At 43.6% G+C, this 13,336-nt stretch overlaps 1 protein-coding gene across 1 annotated transcript; it reads right to left on the reverse strand.

Moving 5' to 3' along the window:
* Positions 1-1,874: 1,874 nt before the first annotated feature.
* On the reverse strand, positions 1,875-11,384 carry UCP1 (uncoupling protein 1; the record flags this gene model as incomplete). Its single annotated transcript, XM_080797195.1, has 6 exons — positions 1,875-1,989; positions 5,162-5,342; positions 6,113-6,214; positions 6,520-6,720; positions 10,447-10,645; positions 11,259-11,384. 6 exons carry the CDS (start codon positions 11,382-11,384, stop codon positions 1,875-1,877), a joined length of 924 nt encoding a protein of 307 aa, XP_080653321.1.
* Between the last annotated feature and the right edge of the window lie 1,952 nt (positions 11,385-13,336).

Consider the following 13,336-nt stretch of genomic DNA (forward strand, 5'->3'; position numbering starts at 1 on the left):
CATAAAACAAGTGGATGGAATGAAAGAAAAGTTAGTCATAAATGATCTAAATGTGTACATAGAAAATCCAAGAGAATTGATCCAATATCAAGGGTAGAGGAGGAATTTTTGATCAGTTATCAAGGGTGATCATTTATGAAGGGTGAAGGACTCTGGCTAAACCTATCGAGCCCGATTCTTGTTAAATTGAGCTCTTGAAGACATGCCTAAGGAGTATTTAGTACAAAAAGGCAGTTCAGAGAAGCCTGACTATAGTTTGATCAAGGGACAGTATCTTGTCACTACAGCCTTCTTCCTGACGGCAAAGAAACGAACTTTTATGTTTTCTTCTGTATTTGATGGAAACATGCTACTCTAAGGTTGTGGTTTGTCTTAGTCTGGCTTCCTCCAGAATCAGACCTTGAATAAGGATTTGTCATTCAGTTGGGCGGTGATCCCAGGAAACACTGGTAAGGGAGTGAGGGGACTGAAGTCATCCCATAAAGGGTTTTGTATTAAGCAAAATAACACTGTGTAACTGGATTTTGAGGCCTTGGGTGAGGGCGAGGGGACTAAAGTATTTATATACAAACTCCCATCAGTTACTGGGCAAGGGCGGCTCCCAGAGGGTGTGTTCTTTCCCTTTCTTCGAGCGTACCATGCGCAGGCGCACAGGGATGGCTCTCTTGGCCAGAAGACCCTAGAGAGATGCGGACAGGACAACAGGAAATGAGGCGCGCATGCGCTAGAGTGGCGCGATCAAAGAGACAGGGGAGGGATACTGCAGACCTCTGCTACAAGGCCATTTTACTGTTAACAGCAGGGGAAATAAGCACCAGGAAAACCTCATAAAGTCAAGGGGGAAGAACACAACAGTAGATAGAATGCGGAGCTGATGAAAACAAATAGAACGCCGCCTGACAACCTGTAGGCTTCCTGGCCCTTCCGCCATTCTTTGGTTTTGGCTCAAAACAAGCCTGGGTTTTGTCTTACACTTCTTTTCTAATCTCTTGTTTATTCTTCCCCTATTTCTTCTGCACTCAGTCTGTGGGCATAAGAAAAAGGTTCCTACAGGTGTTAATGATGAATTTAGCTTGGCTGGAAAGATGCCACGAAGATTTGTTTTTATCTCACTAGGAATCCCAGACTGTTCTTCTGTCTAACCCAAGGTACCTTCTGCCTCAAAAATCCTGCACTTCTGACACAGATATCATGATTGTAATAACAATATGCCCAAAAGATTATAGTGTCTTAGATTAGAGGTTGTTATAAATGCCATAAAACACAGACTCCCAAAATTAGAAATCTGTACCAATTACATTTAAAGTAAGTTTATGCTTGTTGATTCTAAAGACCTTCACTTGCTAGAAGTGCACCGCAAATTTTACGTTCAGAGATAGACCCCGAATGGCAAACATTCAAAGGTACTGGGAATACTTCACTGAATATATTAACTGACAACTGGGTTAATAAAAGGAAACCACATTTCCTTGATAACTGTTCATCATTAAGTATTTATAAACATAAAATGCAGCCGTTTGCCTTTCCTTTCCTTAACTTGAATTATAATGAAAACATGTCAAATTTCTTCATATTCAATCGTAAAACTCCCACCCTCTCAAAACAGCCAATCAAATGCAGTCACTTATTTCCACCTTGCATGAGCCAAGGTGCATACTGAGAATTTTGCTTTCTCCTTCCTGAGACACTGAGAATAAAAGTCACAGGAAATACATACTCATTTTTCTTTGAAAAGTCCAAAACTCTTTATCAGAACTCCTTTATCTTTTTAGGGTGAAATAAGGGGAAATAGGTGTTTTGTTCTCATTTTTGATTTTAGTTATCCGGTCAGCAAAGATTCCCCCTGGTGTGTTACCGCCTTTTCCTGAAGGTGATTATGTGGCACAATCCACGGTCTGCCCTGACTTCATCAGTTCTCGCTTCAGCTGTTCGAAGCACACAAACATGATGACGTTCCAGGATCCGAGTCGCAAGAAGGAAGGTACAAATCTAGAAAAGGGCATGTCATCATTCTCTTGAGTTTGTTGGAATTCTTAAAGCTATTATCACACAGTTTCTGCTTCTCATTGCACCACTCTTCTCAAATAAAAACATTTAAAATGACCTATTCCTTCCCTTTCCAGCGATGCCTAAGATAATGTTTTATGTAGCCGTCTAATACTGCTTCAGAACCACAAAACCCTGAATGATCACATCTATCCAAATACACAAACGGCTTTCCTTCCCACCACACCAAAGCTCGTGTCCTTTCTGAAGGGGCATTTCCCCGTAACACTCTTTTTTTGAGGAGCAAGGAAATTCTTGCTATCTTTTGCAGTGCTTTCGGAATGGGAGGTAGGAAACTGTTGAAAGAGGAAGAGGAGAAAGCCAAGAAAAATTGATGAGTAAGTGGACCACTTTCTAAAGTGAAGAAATTAGTACTGTCCCGATCTTGGCAATTCTTGGCCTTAGACTGTCAAGGAGCTAAGTGTACTTTTCTTCTTTTTTGGGGGGGGAGGGGAGCGGGGAGGAGGGGCGGGCTTGGGTGGTTTGTTTTCTGTTTTGTTTTGTTTGTTATTCTGTCAAACTGTGAAGACCAAATGATTGATTTTGAATGCCTGTTTGCAGCAATAAGACATTCAGAGAGAAAAAGACGTCATCAGTTAACTCTGTTTTGGATATATTTTTTAAAAGAGATCTGGCCAGAAAAATCATGTCCCAAAGGTTTTGGTTACTTTAAGGTCTCAATACATTTCTCCTGACTCCTGGATGTGTGTGTGTGTGTATGTGTGCATGTGTGTGTATTTTAATTGTGGTACATTGTTCATTAGTTTACCATTTTAATCATTTTAAGTGTATAATTCAGTAGAATTAAGTGCATTCACATTGTGAGCAACTTTCACCACTACCCATCTCCAGAACCTTCTGGTCATCCCTAACTGAAACTGTACCTACTAAACAATAATTCCCAGGCACCTGGGTGGCTCAGTCAGTTAAGCATCTGTCTTCAGCTCAGGTCATGATCTCAGGGTCCTGGGATCAAGCCCTGTGTCAGGCTCCCTGCTCAGTAGGGGAGCCTAATTCTTGCTTTCCCTCTGCCCCTCCCCCAACCCCACTCATGCTCTCATGCTCTCTCTAATAAATGAATAAAACCTAAAAACAAAAAAATAATAATTCCCTACCCCCCCTCCACCTCCCCTCAGCCTCTGGTAATCACCATTCCACCTCTGTCTGTATGAATCTGACTACTCTAGATACCTCACATAAGTGAAATCATACAATATATGTCCTGTGTCTGGCCCATTTTATTTAGCATAATGTTTTCAGGGTTCATCCTTGCTGCAGCATATATCCCCAAAAGGTTTCAATTTGAAAAAAATGTAAGTATTGTTAAATGGTTAATGGTCAATAACTGAGATATCCATTCTGAATTAATTTTATAATATAATTCATTCATATTTGCATATCATTAGTGCTAATTATGGTGAATTGAAAACCTTGTGTATAATGTGTATGGTGCATTTATGCTTATTTCATAAAGTTTGAGGCATTGCCTTACAATTTTAAAGGGTTATAGAAAGGGCTAAAATATCACCAGTTTAATCCTTATGGAGTGCATCCATACATTAGTTCATATTGTACTTTCTTAGGAAGGTAGTAGCCAATGTAATACTACTTAACGGGAAAAGTGGTCTACTACGCAATACTGGTTTCAAGGTGAGCATAATAATTATTTAAACCACATCATTTTCTGCATGACTTTTCTAGGTCAATAGCAATGATTTTTCTCTAGTTTTACTTTAATACAATAAAAAAATCTGAGTTCATCAAATTAAAACAGTGAAAATTTCAGCAATCATACTACTGGATATTTACTCAAAGAATCCAAGAACACTACTTCAAAAGGATACATACACCCCTATGTTTATAGCAGCATTATTTACAAGAGCCAAGATATGGAAACAGTCCACGTGTCCACTGATTGACGAAAATACACGTGCACACACACAAACACACACAGTAGAATGTTATTTAGTCATAAAAAAGAATGAAATCTTGCCATTTGCAATGACGCAGATGGAGCTTGAGAGGAAAATGCTATATGAAATAAGTCAGAGAAGACAAATACCATATAATTTGACTCATACGTGGAATTTAAAAAACAAGCAAGGGGGAAATAATGAGAGAGAGAGATCAAGAAACAGACTCTTAACTATAGAGAATAAACTGATGGTTACCAGAGCGGAGGTGGGCAGGGGGGATGGGTTAAATGGCTGATGTGGATTAAGGAGGGCACTTGTGGTGAGTGCTGGGGGATGTATGGAAGTGTGGAATCGCTACATTGGACACCTGAAACTAACACAGCTCTAACTAGAATTAATTAACTGGAAATAAAATTTTAAAAATTTTAAAAATTTAAGAAATTCTCTTTTTTTAAAGATTTTATTTATTTATTTGACAGAGAGAGAGATCACAAGTAGGCAGAGAGGCAGGCAGAGAGAGAGGGGGAAGCAGGCTCCCCGCCAAGCAGAGAGCCTGATGTGGGGCTCAGTCCCAGGACCCTGAAATCATGATCTGAGCCAAAGGCAGAGGCTTAACCCACTGAGCCACCCAGGCACCTCTAAAAAAAATGTTTTTTTAAAGATTTTATTTATTTATTTATTTGACAGACAGAGATCACAAGTAGACAGAGAGGCAGGCAGAGAGAGAGGGGGAAGCAGGCTCCCCACTGAGCAGAGAGCCCGATGCGGGGCTCGATCCCAGGACCTTGATATCACGATCCGAGCTGAAGGCAGAGGCTTTAACCCACTGAGCCACCCAGGCGCCCCTAAAAAATTCTTTTAATAGCAAAATCACATCTTGTTTTTGTGTAGCCCTCTATTATGCTGTCCCTCCACTTTATAGTTCTCTAGTCCTGATCAAGCAAAATCCTGTCCAATTCCCAATAGATTAGGACCAAGAGACAGGTCACTGAATTTAAGCGAGCCTCTGATCAAGGCTGAGAACATTTTAATATCATAGTTTTCTGGCCCAAAGGAACTGGTGATAGTTATGGCAAGGAAAAATAAACACTAAACATACGGCATAGACTAAGGCTGGTCAACTGTTTAGATGAGACAGCCTCCCAAAGCACACAGATAGCCTGAACACAGCATTACAGACAGAGAAGACCGTATCCTACCCTTTGAAAAAAGCCAGCGGTCCTTCCTTGGTGAGCATTGTCATGGCACAGTTGGGCACACTCGTGTACTGGCCTGGTGGAGAATTAACGAATCGGGTTTTTACCACATCCACTGGCGAGGACAGGACCGTTGTGCAAAATCCGGCGGTAAGGGCTGATACGAAGTGGCAGGGTAAGTCGTCTAAAACAGATCAATGAAACAAATCAGCAGCAGACTTTTGGAAGAAGGTTTTAGTTTTTAGTTATCTATCAGATCCTCGGAAACCTGATGATATCAGAAGACCAAGGTGGATGTCTCATCAATAAATAAAATATCCCAAGGAAGCTTTCACTTACCCTTACCAAAAAAGATGACAAAGAGTACGTGGCACAGGGGATTGTTAGTGTTTTAGGAAAATATCCTGTGAGTCTGCTCTGTGCCCTTAGGGTATCGCATAATGCCTGAGACATAGGCATCTAATACTTTTTTTGTTGAATTAAAGTCATTGTCCAGGGAGAATTTCAATGTCTCTAGAACCTGTTAGACTATCTTAGGAACCTATCCAATGGTACTACTTTTGGATGAAAACACTGATGGGCTCCTTACCTAACCAGCTCATCTGGATAGAGTGTGGGATGCTATGCTATATAAAGAATAAGATGCTAACCAAAGTCCCATATACTAGTATTACATGAGCATAATGCTGATGTAAGAATACAGTTACACTTTCTTTTTGTTGCAGAAAAAAAAATTGGTTGCAGCAAACTTCTAAAAGTTAGTGTTTTGGGGTTTTGGTTTGTTTTTTCTTTTGTTCTGTTTTGTTTGCTTAAAAGTTCTATTAAAAGTGTTCAAAATTACTTAGTTTTTTCAACTGTTACGATTAAGGGATTCAGTACAACATCCCTGGAGAAGCTCCAGGATGAAACTGTAAATGTGTTGACCCACAGGTTACATATCTAAGAGGAAGTTACCTGCCAGGAGTTGGTTTTTCACAAGGCCTTCCTTCATTAGGTCATATGTAACCAGCTCTGTACAATTGATGATGACATTTCTTGTCAGATTAGGAGTAGTTCCTAGAAAAAAGAAAATGTATAATGGCTTCATATGATAAGGTGCTGACAGGATATATGTGTTCTTTTTAATTTAATTTAATTTATTTATTTCAGAGAGAGCTAGAGAGAGTGCAAGGGGGGGGGTAGGGGAAGAGGGAGAGGGAGAGGGACAAGCAGACTCCCCGCTGAGGAGGGAGCCCAATGACCGGACTCTATTCCAATCATGACCTGAGCCGAAGGCAGATGCTTAACCGACTGGGCCACCAAGGCACCCCCTAAGATATATGTGTTTTAATAATGATCAGATTCACCTTGAAGTCAATTACCTTTCCAAAGGCCTATCAGGCCTTCTGATGTCGCTATGACTCTGTAAGCATTGTAAGTCCCGGTGTAGCGAGGTTTGAGACCGTGCAGATGGCTCTGCGCTTGAAGTCTGACCTTCACAACCTCTGTGGGTTGCCCGATGAATACTGCCACCCCTCCAGTCGTCAGACCAGCTGAGATCTTGCTTCCTAAACTAGGTGTTGCTATCCGGAGAGAAAAGATACTTATCAAGCAAAAAAGAAAAGGAAAAAAAAAAAAAAGACCCAGAGGGCAACTCTATGTCTTTTTTAATTTTAGTGGTTACTATTACTGTATCTCTATATCTTTTCTACTTCCTTAATGCTTGTACATGCTGTGATCATGTACTGAGTATGGGCTAAATCACTTTAGGTCTAGAAACTTCGAAGTTGACTAGAATTAAAAAATAAATAAATACTTTCAAGGACAAAGAAAATGCAATGCCTATTTAAACAGTGCTTAGTTCTCTTCTATATTTAGCTCTCTTTTCCAGTATTTTCCAACTGGGAGCAGGTACCAGTCACCAATGATGCTTAGCCTTCCTCTTGTCAATGGTAATGTTAATTATAGGGCTTCAGGGTCTTAGGAAAATCCCAAGTGGACAAACGGCCCCCATATGGGATGTCGGTGGTATTAGGCTACAACAGATTACAAAGGAAATAAAAATAAAAAGAAAGAAGTGAAGAAAATGATTTTTGACCTGAAAATTTGAAAAATTAGCTTGGGTTACTCAAGACAGATATTATTTAATAAACTGTAAGTAGTCTTGGATCCATTAAAGTATGTCTCAAGAACATGTATTCATCAAGGACTTTCTCAATCTGTTTGTTTCCTAATCTGTAAAATAGAGATAATATCTATCTCATACAGTCATCGTGTGAGTTAAAATAATATCAATATAGCATATAACATACTGTCCTGCACATAGAAAGTACATAAGTTTTTTCATAACCATTTGATTGTACTCTTTTCCCCTCACGCTTGTCCAGGAGCTGAGCATGTGATAGATAACCATCTTTTAATGGGCAAGATCTGACAATTACAATCCCTTTCACTTGGGGCCACATTCATAATCTTATCTTGTGACACTCATCCTGTCCATCAGTCCCCTTCTCTTTTCCCTGTCAAGCCCTTTGAAGTAGAGGCAATATTTTCTGTCTTCACTTCTCATGGCCCTTCTTATAGTTCCTCCTCAGTCCTCTACAATCCAGCTTCCATCTCTGCTACTCTCCCTCCGATGTTTTGGCAAAGGAAACCCATGGGGTCCCTGTTGTTAGTCACATCCATCACATTTCAGTCCTTTCCACGCTAGATCTCTCTGCTCTGTTTGACCCTACTGATGGTTCCACCTCTAACTCTCTGGAGTCTAGCCCAGACATTTCTCCTAAGCTCATGTGTTGACTGGATGTTACTTGTTGACACGTCTTCAAGTGTCAACCTTGCCTAAGGTTTACCTTCCCCCAAGACAGTTTCCATGTTCCTGCCCTCCATGAATGGAACGTTAGCCAGGATCTCAGAAGCCGTCTCCATCGCAGACTCTCCCTCATGCCTTACTGCCAGCTGCCTACCAAGTTCGGTCAGCTACACTTCCTGAATCTTTCTGATCTCTCTTCTCCTTCCCTATGGCCATTGTTGTAGCCTACCCCAGTTGTTTCTTACTTTCTAACTTATCCCCTTCTGGCCTTTTTCTATAAATCCTCTAGATATTGCTGCCAAAGTGATCTTTCAAAAATATAAATGGTTTATGCCACTTTCCTGCTTAACATTTTTCGATGACTTCCATCACTGTAAGGACAAAATCTAAACTTCTTAGCATGGTCTTCAAGGTTCCTTGTGATCTGGCTCCTTCCTGCCTGGGCTTTGCCTCCCCCTCCTTGCCAACAAGTCCTCCCTTCTGCCCTGTGTGTTCTTGCCACTGCTTTCTGAGCCTTTGTACATGACCTTCACTCTCTTGGAAGGTCTTTCCTCAACACTTTACCTTATTAGGCTTATCGGTCCTTCAAGATTCGATTCAGACGTCAGTTCTTCAGGAAAATCTGGCCCGAGCATGCCCCAAGTCTAGGTAAAGTATTCCTCTTCCATGTGCCCAACATCCTGTCATTACTTCTAACTGCTCTAAAGAGCATGTATCATAGTGCATAGCCATCTACCGACCTACTCAAAGCTCACAGCTCTTGCCTTGACAGAAATCTATAATCCATGCATCGAACACGGTTTGGGGCACATGGCAGCTCCATAAAGCTAACGAAATGCATGGAATTGGGATAACAGAGAATCCTGCCAAGATAGGTCCTATTAATTTAGTATCTGAAGTACTCACCAATCGGGCAGGACAATCAACTGTGAAGGAAACTAACAGAATGGGCAGCTTTACGTCTTTTGTGATTCCTCTCTTGTCACATGTACAAACAGGACAATGCAGTATTGATCTCAAAGCACTTAGACTTTACTTTGAAACTGTATAGAATAAACTCATTCTATGTTTGTATGACTAATATTTATAACTTGTCCCATAAAGTTATGTAATCCTAAGGTGACTTTTTTTTTTTTAAAGAAAAACAGACTGCCACCACCAGTGTCTCATTTGGATATGTCTGGAGTCTTGGAAGCTTGACTACACTACATACTCCTACCAATGGACCTTGAGAGCTTGTTTAGAAGTTTCTAGCAGGGGAATGCAGCTACTCCTATACCCTTGACTCAAGAATGGTCCTCCTGTATCGGGGAAGTCGTCCTCTTTGACCGAGGGCACAGCTTTGGGAGGGACACACACAGAGCAGTGAGGGAGGAAAGGGACACCCATCTAGCCAGCCAGATCAATGGGGTAACAGATGTCGCAGCCCGATCGCCCTCACATCCATCCTAAAATTACTTAAAGCAGAAATGGTGAACTTTGCCAAGTAGTCACTTAACATATTCATTTTATCATCAGTCCATCTTCTCTCTGGATTGTCTGCTCCATAAGAAAGCGACTCTGATACATGCTAGCTGGGTGATCTTGATGTTACTTAACTTTTCTGATCCTCAGTTTCCCTACCTGACTGTGGGGATAACATTTTGTATCTCACAGCTCTGTTGGATTAAATGATGCCCAGAATCACATGGAAACTGTAGGGGGCAGGACAGTGAAGTAGTTGAGAGACAGGTTAGCCGCCAGACTCCCTGGGTTTGAACTGGTGCTCTGCCCCTTTCCAACTATGTGGCCTTGGGCAAGTACTAAAACTTCTCTGTGCCTCAGTTTCCCCTCTTATTAAAGGATACAAATAATAGTATATTTCCAGCAGTGATGTATCTGAGGCTCTTAGAATAGAGTCCCGCTCATAGTGTGGCCTCAAATAAATGCTGACTAAACTGACAGGAATTCTTGGAGAACAATGAGGAACCCCTTTCCCTGTCCTTTCAGCTCTCCTCATGAGGTCTGGTTTTCTGCCCTTCAAACCAAGGTTTTCAAATTTGTGCCTGCCAGATATTTCCAGGAAGCTTGTGAAAACATCCATCTCCTGGTCCCAACCTGAGCAGTTCAGATTCAGGGAACAGGGAACAGGGCAGTCCTCAGCACTTGGATTTTCAAAACACTCCTCAGATGTTCTTGTGAGACTTCAACGTTTGGGGAACCTCGAGTTACCCCTTACTCTACAGCCCATCTATCTTCTCCAGATGAATATCCAAATTATGACCCAAACTTCCATGACTGATCAGGTGATTTTTATAAGTATAAATCTGGATCTGAAAAATTGATTTTGCACATTTCCTTTTCTTTCTGCGAATGGTGAGTACCAAGCTAATATTGGATGTCTGCTTGCCAGTTTGTTATGAAGACCACTACCCCGCATGTAACATTTGCTTGAACAGAGCTGGGCCCAGGGCATGTCTCTGGTTGTCTGACCCGCCCAGGGATGCTCATTGCTTACTTTCTTTCCCTGTGCTGAAGAACTCCTGGACGGTGTCGTAGAGGCCGATCCGAAGAGAGGCAAAGCTTACTTGTCTCTGGAGACCAGCTGGCAGCCCACTATAGAGTTTCACCGGCCCTTCTGTTTTTGCCAGAGTGGTGATTGTTCCCAGGACACCTTTATACCTGATGGCTCTGGAGGTCTGGCATTCACCTTGGATCTGGAAATGAGAAAGGTACAGGTCAGAGGAAAGTGAAAATTGAGTAAGGAGGTCCTAACTGGTGAGGAAAAAACAAAGACTAGCAACAGGCAGTCCTCTGTGGAGAAACCTGCAGCCAAGATTTTTCCCACTGTTTTCCTGCTCCCGGTTCCCTTTCCCTTCTCAGCAACATCTCCTCTAGATATCTCTATATCTCTAAGTACATATATGGAGAGAGATTAGCTACAATGCCCATTTTGAACATTTCCATCCTCCCTGTACAAATCACCCAGAACCCCTAAGCAGCTGATGGGAAGATGCCCCCACCAAAGTAAGGAAGGCAAAGAACTTGACATGGAGACTTGGGAGAGGCTGATAGTCTTAGCTCTTAGAACACATAGTGCACCCTAACTCTGGGGGCTCTGGCAGTAGTCATGGTCAACCGATCTTCCGTGGTTTCTTGTGGTTCTTCAGTTAATCTCAGCTAAGGTCCAGTTCCCCACCCTAACGCACCCAGTTCCGTGACAAGCCCAACTGCGGAGTGGTTAAACGAAAGCCATTCTCAAAAGGGCGCACAGAATAGGTGTCCCGCCTCTGCCCTGAGACACCTCCCCAGCCTCATCTCACTCGCTACCTGGAGCCGGACTTTGGCTGTGTCCAGCGGGAAGGTGATGGCATCCGCCACACAGGCCGCCACGCCAGCGGAGAAGATCTTGACCGTCATCGTCGGGGGCACGTCCAAGGCTGTGGGGCCCACCATCTTCGCTCAAAGAGAGAAGCGACGAGCGGGCGCAAGGACTGATGGACTCGGGCCCCCACAAGGTGGAATTTCCCGGACAGCAAACCGGCTTCTGACTTGACTTCGGGGGAGGGGGTGCGCGAGCAGCTGCTACACTGGAGCTGAGCGGGGCCGCGCCTCCCGCCTTCGCGCCCTAGTGCCAGGAGGACCCAGGAGGCGCAGGCTGGCAGCGCCCGTGCGCCCTGCCCGCGCCGGGTGACTTATATAGCTGGCCGTTCCCGGGGCTGCGGCTCGCCGGGTCTCGACGGACCCGGGCCTGGGAGCTGGCCGGGGCGTGCCCTGGAGCGTCTGGTCCCTCCCACGCGCATCCTCGCCGCGCGCCTGGGGAGCGGCTCCCAGAGCGAGAGCCTTCGCCGCGCACCTGACCGTCCGCGCCCGGCGTGTCCGAGGGAGGGCGCACCGCAGCGGCCGCGCACCGCCACCCCGAGCCTGGCTGCGTGCCCTTGGCTGGGGCAGCCTGACAAGCGCGGTCTCTCGGGGATCCTGGTAAAAGGTCCTGCCGAGCTGGAGCTCTCCCAAGCGAGAACGGGGCGCCCCTTTAATTCCTCGGACTCGCCTGGAACCTTGCAGGCATCTTCTCAGCTTCCTTTTCTCTCCTATTAACTTATCCTCCTTTCTGCTTTCCAACCACCAAATCCAGACCCGGAAAATTCCCAGGCAGAAACCAAGAACACTCAGAACTTTTAAAAGACATGAAGTGTTTCGTTTGAACACTTTTTGTAAGAGGAAGTCGAATGAGATCATTGACATACTAGAAAGCAAATAGTAAATTGCTAAAGTGCTCTAAAATGTGAGCTATAACTTGCTCCTTTTCGTTTTTTTTCCTTCCCTTCCCTTCCCTTCCCCTCCCTTTTCTTAGGAGAGTGCGTTGGAAAAGACATTGGCAGGTTCCTTCGCAGCAGGTGTAGCTCTGAGGCTTCCCTTCAGTGGGAAGTCATCTTTACTCCCACTTTTTGCTTCCTTCTCAGTAAAATGTGTATCCAGAGACATCCCCAGGTGTGCAATCCACTGCTAACTTACCTATATTGATAAATTAAATATTGCAGAGAGTGCTGAGGGAAGAGAAGCTTTTCCTACTTCTGTCCTTGTGCAAAGATTCATCGTGAGCATTCATTTATTTTTTTGGTTGAAGAGCAGGGAAAATGAGGCTCGACCCCCCCTAGAGAATAATTTCCAAATACTCTGTGAGAACAGGTTGTAGGTACTGTGCAGCTGTTGAAGAAGCCATTCCTAGGGGATGCTGGAAGGATGTCGAGGAAGTCAACTGTAAAGGTAGGATGGGCTCTGGAGAAACAGAGAAGAGAAGACGACAGTGGGTTTTCTCCTCTGCAAACAGCTGTTGAAATAAAGAGCAACTGAGGCAAGTAAGTGGTATGTATGAAGGCAGAGATTTGGGGAAAGCAGGGCGAATATATGGGAATGTGATCTGTTGGCCTGCCTGGGACACTGGACGATGGGGAAGGAGAGAGACAGGATAAGAAGTTGGTAAAAGATGAGACTGTAGAAGTCCAATGAGGCCAGCTTGAGGGTTGACCTTGAACATCTGCTCCAAATGTGAATTCATGTTATCATCACCTTATGCATGGACACTACTTTACAGACCGTAAAGTGTTCTCACATAAACGTTGTATTTAATACGGTAGACAGTACATCTTTATGAATGATTGGGTATAGAGTCAAAGATTTTTCAGAGATGACTCTAAGTTTAAGGACATGGGTAGTAGTGGGGCGCCTGGGAGGCTCAGTGTGTTAAAGCCTCTGCCTTTGGCTCAGGTTGTGATCTCATGGTCCTGGGATTGAGCCTCGCATCAGGCTCTCTGCTTGGTGGCGAGTCTGCTTTCTCCTCTCTCCCTCTCTGCCTGCCTCTCTGCCTACTTGTGATCTCTGTCTGTCAAATAAATAAATAAAATCTA

The sequence above is a fragment of the Martes martes genome, assembly GCF_963455335.1.
Source record: "Martes martes genome assembly, chromosome: 2".
Lineage (NCBI taxonomy): Eukaryota > Metazoa > Chordata > Mammalia > Carnivora > Mustelidae > Martes > Martes martes.